The 7,540-nt window shown below is 43.9% G+C and overlaps 1 protein-coding gene across 1 annotated transcript; it reads left to right on the forward strand.

Annotated features, from left to right (window-relative positions):
* The first annotated feature begins 239 nt into the window (after positions 1-239).
* LOC132038026 (uncharacterized) lies at positions 240-716 on the forward strand. Its single transcript, XM_059428749.1, has one exon. It carries the CDS (start codon positions 240-242, stop codon positions 714-716), a length of 477 nt encoding a protein of 158 aa, XP_059284732.1.
* The last annotated feature ends 6,824 nt before the right edge of the window (positions 717-7,540 follow it).

The following is a 7,540-nucleotide window of genomic DNA, read 5'->3' on the forward strand; positions in this document are numbered from 1 at the left end:
TAATGCACAAATTATTGATGATGAGCTTACTAATGAAGAGAAAGTTGCTGATATTCCAGAAAATTCGAAGGTGGCTTATAACAAGAGCAAGCAGACTGTAAAAGGCGCTATTCGCTCATTGATTCAGCTTTTCAAATCTAAGCCTCCCTTTCCTCACAGATTGGTAAAGAAGAAAGAAATTATGGTCAACTGAAGCAGTTATCTCTAAACTTTCCATTCTTAGATCTTTTGTCAAGAAGATGACCGATTTTGCTAAATACTTGAAAGACCTATTGACCAAGAAGAAGAAGGTGCAATATGAAACTGTGAGTTTGATTCACACTATGAGTTCCAATATTTCAACAACTACTGTCCAGAAAAAGGGAAATCCTGGGGCGTTCACCATTCCTTGTTCTGTTGGGTACCATGATTTTACTCGTGCTTTGTGTGATAATAGGACGAGTATAAATTTGATGCCACTTTCTATCTACAAGCAATCGGGTTTGGGGATGTCAAGGCCGGCTACTATGAGATTACAGATGGCTGATAGATCTATTAAGAAGCCGGTTGGCATGGTTGATGATGTTCTTGTGTGGGTTGGTAAATTTATGTTGCCCGTTCATTCTGTGATTCTTGGCTGTGCTGTTGATCGGGACATTCTTATTATTTTGGGGAGACCCTTCTTTGCTATAGGAAAAGCTCTGATGGATTCAAAAAAGAATGAAATAAAATTCTGAGTCAATGATGAGGATGTTACTTTTCAGGCAAGTAAGGGGATGAAGTTACCAAGTGCTTATGAGAGCATTTCGGTGATTGATTCTTTTGATGTTGTTGATGAAGCTATGAAATTCAAGATGGAAGAGGAGAGTTTTGGAGAAGCTCTTGCCCCTATTCTTGTAAATTTTGATGCGGAAGATATGGAGGGTTATGTGGAGACGGTTGATTCGCTTGTTGGGTTGGGCTCATATGCTTACCAGCCAAAGAAGCTTACTCTTGATCTGGAAAATAGAATAACTCCTCCAGCAAAGCCTTCTATCGTTGAGCCACCGAAGCTTGAGCTTAAGCAACTCCCATCACATTTGAAGTATGAGTTCCTTGGTCCAAATAATACATTACCAGTGATTGTTTCAGCATTACTGACTGAGGAGCAGATCGAGAGGCTGGTGGAGATATTGCGTGAGTATAGGCGTGCTATTGGTTGGACCATAGCAGACATTCGGGGGATTCCTTCTGGGATCTATGAGCATAAAATCTAGCTAGAGGAGGATAGCCAGCCGAGTGTGGAACATCAAAGGAGACTGAATGAAAATATGCAAGAAGTCATCAAGAAAGAAATCATCAAGTGGTTAGACGTTGGAGTGGTTTTCCCTATTGCTGACAGCAAATAGGTGAGCCCAGTTCAATGTGTTCTGAAAAAGGGCGGCATCACAGTGGTGCCCAATGCAAAGAATGAGCTAATTCCGATGAGGACTGTGACAGGTTGGAGATTTTGCATGGAATATTGCAATCTTAACACTGCTACTTGCAAGGATCACTTCCCTATGCCTTTTATTGATCAGATGCTTGATCGGCTAGCGAGGCGGTCTTACTATTGCTTCCTAGAGGGTATTCGGGCTACAGTCAGATCAACATTACCCTGCAAGATCAGGAGAATATGACATTTACTTGTCCTTGTAGGATATTCGCTTTCAGCAAGATGCCCTTTGGTGTCTATAATGCACCGGCTACCTTTCAGCGGTGTATGATATCGATATTTTTTAATATGGTGGAAGACTTTCTTAAGGTCTTTATGGATGACTTCTCGGTTGTTGGTGATTCCTTTGATGACTGTCTTGACCATTTGGGTCGTGCTTAAACGCTGTGAGGAGACTAATCTGGTGCTGAATTAGGAGAAGTGTCACTCCATGGTGAAGGAAGGGATCGTCCTCAAGCATAAAATCTCTGAAAAGGGGATTAAGGTCGATTAGGGGAAAGTCGATGTAATTTCAAAGCTTCCTCCACCTATCTCAGTTAAGGGTGTCCGAAGCTTTTTGAGACACGCCAGTTTCTATAGGCGTTTCATCAAGGATTTCTCAAAAATTTCTAACCCGATGAATAAGCTTCTTGAAAATGAAGCTAAGTTCAAATTTGACGAGAAGTGTCGCAAGGAATTCGATGAATTGAAGGAGCGTTTGACTATAGCTCCTATTATTGTTTTTCCTGACTGGTCTCTGCCGTTCGAGTTGATATGTGATGCGAGCGATTTTTCTATCAGTGTTTTGCTTGGCCGGAGACATAAAAAAATCATGCACCCTATCTATTATGCCAATAGAACATTGAATGCGGCTCAGATGAATTACACGATGACTGAGCAATAGCCGCTTGGGATACTCTTTGCTTCTGAATAATTTCAAGCATATTGGTTGGGGTCCAAAATTGTGGTGTACACAGATCATACTGCATTGAGGTACCTAATGGCAAAGAAGGAAGCTAAGCCATGACTGATCTGATGGGTGCTGTTGTTGCAAGAGTTTGATTTCGAGGTGAAAGACCACAAGGGAACTGAGAATCAGGTTGCTGACCATCTCTCTCGGCTTGAAGAAGCTAGGAGATCTTCAGATGAGCTAGATATTGATGACGCGTTTCCAGATGAGCGGGTGTTGGATGTGTCAATGGAGGTGGCACCATGGTATGCAAACATTGCCAACTATTTGGTAACAGGCATAATTCCGGATGAGATCAAGTCATACCAAAAGAAGAAGTTTTTGCGGGACTTTCGTCAATACTATTGGGACGAGCCATACTTGTTCAGAACATGTGCTGATAATATGATTTGGTGTTGTGTTCCTGAGAGTGAGTTGATGGCGATTAAAAAGACGTGCCACGACTCTCCGATTGGGAGTCATCATAGTGGTAATTGGACTGCTGCAAAAGTTCTTGAATGCGGTTACTACTAGCCCACTCTCTTTCATGATACAAATCTGTTGGTACGATTTTGTGATTAGTTTCAGAGGCAAGGGAGTATAGGTAGAAGGCAAGAGATGCCTATGAACTTTGTGATGGAAGTGGAGGTGTTCGATGTCTGGAGTATTGATTTTATGGGGCCCTTTGTGAGCTCTTATGGCATGATGTATATCTTGGTTGTTGTGGACTATGTGTCAAAATGGGTAGAAGCGGTGGCTTTACCTAATAATGAGACCAAGAGTGTTATGGGGTTCCTAAAGAAAAACATATTTACTCGATTTGGTACCCCAAGGGCGATAGTTAGTGATGGTGGTTCTCACATCTGCAACAAAGCTTTTGCGGGATTGATGGAGAAGTATGACATCAAACATAGGGTGGCAACACCTTATCATCCTCAGACAAGCGGGCAAGTTGAAGTCTCCAATCAGGAGATTAAGAGTATTTTAGCTAAAATGGTGAATGCAAACGGGCGATTGGGCCGCAAGCTTGATGATCTTTGTATGGGCTTACGGTTGCTTTTAAGACTCCGATTGGGACTTCGCCTTTCAAGCTAGTGTTTGGCAAAACTTGTCACCTGCCAGTTGAACTTGAACATAAGGCCACGTGGGCCTTGAAAAATTGAACATGGGTTGGGAAGAAGCGACCAAACTTAGGTTGTTTCAACTCAATGAGATGGATGAATTCCGGTACCAGGCCTATGAGAGTGCAACATTGTATAAAGAAAGGACGAAGCAGTATCATGCCAAGAAAAACCTAAAGCGAGAATTCTACAAGGGTGATCCTGTCCTGCTATTTAATTCAAGGTTGAAGCTTCTATCGGGCAAGCTAAAATCAAAGTGGTCCGGTCCTTTTGAGGTAGTAAGTGTTTTACCCCATGGGGAGATTGAACTGATGTCCGGATATAGAACTCGGACATTTAAGGTGGACGGGCAGAGGTGAAGCACTACCATGGTTGCATCGGTGGGGATAGAATTTTTGATCGATATCGGTTGAAGCATCTAGGAATGAATGTTGACCCAGAGAATCCTGATCTGGAATAAACGGTACCACCGTCGTGCCGCGACATTAAATCAAGCGCTTCTTGGGAAGCAACCCAAGTTTAGATTTTTGTATTTTTCTTGGTGTTTTATTTTGTTTTAAGTAGTGCATCTGGGCTGTTTGACGGATGCTGAGTGTGCAGGAACTGAAAGCCAGAACTTAATGCAAATTGATGGGCCGTCAACAGTGTTGACGGACCGTCGATGTGCGTTTACGGTATGTAGAGGTTCAGTTCAGAGAGTTTGCAAGTTCAACTCTCTCAACATGCAATTCAACGAACCGTTGACATTCGACGGTACCTTCTACATTCGATGATACCTTCGACATTCGACGGTATCGTCGATGTACAAAGAAGGTCCATCGAATTACCCAGGTAAGTACTGCGATATATAAAGAAAAAGGGTAGTGCAGAGGTTTAAAACCCATAAGTCGCGCCTTTTCTCCTTCTTCTCCACTTCTCCACTCAATAACCCTTATCTTCTCTCCATTAACCTACAATTATTTCTCCCTTACACCCCATTAACACCCCCAAGCTCTCACAAAACTCCCACCTCTTCACTTCAGAAAACCCACAACCCTCTGCTAGAATTTTTTTGAAGACTATGATTTTTACTCAACTTTTCAATTTTTTTTTCTATAAATTTCTTGGCAAATCAGGTATGTATCTGTGTAGCACCCCTTTCCTTGGTTTTGTTTTTCTAAATTTGGTCTGGAACTTGAAAAGACACACCTGGGTTCCTAAAGTGATGGAATTCGTATATGATGGAACAAGAATTGTGTCTACCATGTTATGAACTATGTTGGGGGCATACTAATTGGGTTGGGGAATTCAAATACCATGTTGAGCATAAAAGGTAGAAATCATGACCTAGGGTTTGTAATTTTTGGCTGAAATTCATGCTCATATGTGAAATTATTTGAAATTATTGGTTGGGGGTGGGGAATTTGGTATGTTTACTGTAATTAGGATACATGGGGACGAGAATATCGTACCTCCATTGAGCTGGCAGACATTTTGATCCACATTCGTAATGATTCATGATGCCTGCCAATGGTTCGAAAAAGTGATTACGTGATATTGATGGATAAAATGGAGTGAAGTCTGAGTATCTCCAATGGGTTGGAAGGTATTTTGATGGATAACTTCCATTTGACATTGTTATACCCGCCAAACAAAACCCGACAGTGCGTGGGTGAAGTCTGAGTAACCTAAAAACCCCTTACACCAAAAATTTGTGCATAAATGAACAATGAGTCTGTGATGTTTGAATATTTTTGCAGTGCAATCAACTTGAAGAGAGTACCAATCAATGGGCTGTAAAGATGATTGGCGGTACCGTCAGTAGGTTGACGAACCGTCTTTATATAAAGAAGGTATCGTCGATCTGCTTGATGGTCCGTCCACATGTTTGACCATCCGTCGATGTACATCGACGGTCTACATAATTTTTTTTGTACATAGACAGAATAAAACTAAACACCTTTGTTAATCAAATATTGTACAGACTAACTAGAAATTGGTTTCTGCTTACAGGAATGGCACCACCCAAGTTGCCAACTATACGAGGGGGTGGTCCAAGGCAGTCACAGAGAGAAACGGGTACACAGAGGCCCAGTGGTCAACTCACTCTGAGAGATGAACCTTCAGCTAATGAGGCCGAGGCGATGCCTGCCAAGAAGAACAGAGTTGTTGTTCCCGTCTAGAACAAGCAAGTCACAATACCCTCACACTCCGATTCCTCCCAGTCTGAAGAGGAGGGATCGTCTTCATCCAGATCAGGTGACGAGGGTGCTGATGAGGATTGAAGGCGCATCGGAGGTGTTCCACCTGCTACATGCGGAGGCACTTCACCGCCTTACGACCACGGACTGCGAGGATGCTTCTCGGTGTCCGTCTCGACTCGTGAGTTCCTTCCGGTAGATGATGATACATCTGCAACTACATCGCAAGAGTTGAAGAGTAAAGTGCTAGAGGATGATAGCCTCCAGTTCACAGTTACAGGTGCTAAGGAGCTATAAGACTATGGGGCTGCATTGAAAAATGGGACTGGGCCGAATAAGAACAGAAACATAAATAAGGAGAGGCGTATCAGCTTCCAGGGTTTAAAGATCTCTCTCGCGGCGAAAGCGGCCCCGATCACTACTGGTTGGAGCTTCGTGAATGACGCTCCCGGGGGACTCTTTGTCTAGCGGTGGTGAGAGAATTATGTGCTGCCTATGGGGCTTTGATCAACAGAGTGAAGAAACCACGTCTGAAGCTGAGTGAGATAGAGGTGCGGGGGGTGAAAGTTGACATTTCAGTAGAGGCAATCAACAGGGTATATTTTGGTGATGACTACACTGCTCCAAGTTAGATTTTTGAGCTGAATGATAAAATTGAAAGACAAAAAGACTAGATAGTCCGATATTGGGTGGCGACCGTGATTGGCAGAACAAGCATAAGGAAGGAGATGCCTGATATGGGCAAGCGAATGGTTAACCGTTGGTTGACACTCGATGGAAAATTTTGGTGCACTGTGGTCCAGTTCCGGCTTGTTCTTACTTAGGGTGATAATGCACTTACCATTGACAGGTCGATAGTGGTTGCTGCATTGATGAGTCGATACCCGATTAATTTTGGGCGGTTGGCTACGGACGATATACAGCTGAGGGCCTCCCAGCCAAATACCTCATTGGTTTATCCGTGTTTGATCACTGAGCTTGTCCGGAGGGCGGATGTCCATATCTTGCCGAATATTAATCACAGGATTGTAGCTTTACATGTATATTCAGTGCATGAAAGCAAGGATGACGCTATCAGAGAGGTCAAAAGCACAGAGGATGGTTTTCCATTATTATTAGGGGGTTTGCTCGAGCCTCATTACATACAACATTCAGGAGCCGCAGTGACATCGCGGAGGTGTTAACAGCCACTCTTTGCAATAATTTCCGAGTGCATCAGGACCACAGCTCACGAACCTACGCCAAACCGGTTGCACGGCACCGGAAAGCACAACCACAACCGGGAGCATCACATCCATAGGGTCTAGCGACCCCTAGCCTAAGGCTACAGCCAGAACAACTGACCTATATACCTTCTCTCTAGAAAATTTCAGGAAGTTTGCAAGGCAGGCAGCGACTGTCGGTGAGCAGTTTACGATCATTGTCAACCAGCTGGATGAGTATGTGAGGACGAGAGTTGTAGCAGCTATAGAGCCACTGAAGAAGACCATGACGACTCGCTTGGATGGGTTTGAGACGAGGCTTGCAGCTCTCGAGTTGTCACGACCGAGTACCTCTGTGGATGCATTACGGACCGAGTTAGAGCAGCTGAAAGCTGCAGTACTTATATTATAGGCTAGTGATCCGAGTGCAGTGGTGATGTCAACCCCCACTAGTACTGAGGTTGATGAGGAGGTGCTCCTGGTGAAACAGTTGATTCTTGAGAGAGGTGCTCCGGCTGCCAATAGTGCTGGGGACACTAAAGGGAAGAGCAAGAGTGATTTGGGGGAGGGTTTCGGTGATGAAAGACGAACTAGGCAGTATAGAGGGCAAAGGAGGGGGTCGGGCTCTCTTTCCCGGCCCCATGAGTCGGTGCCCA

The sequence above is a fragment of the Lycium ferocissimum genome, chromosome 11, assembly GCF_029784015.1.
Source record: "Lycium ferocissimum isolate CSIRO_LF1 chromosome 11, AGI_CSIRO_Lferr_CH_V1, whole genome shotgun sequence".
NCBI classification, from domain to species: domain Eukaryota; kingdom Viridiplantae; phylum Streptophyta; class Magnoliopsida; order Solanales; family Solanaceae; genus Lycium; species Lycium ferocissimum.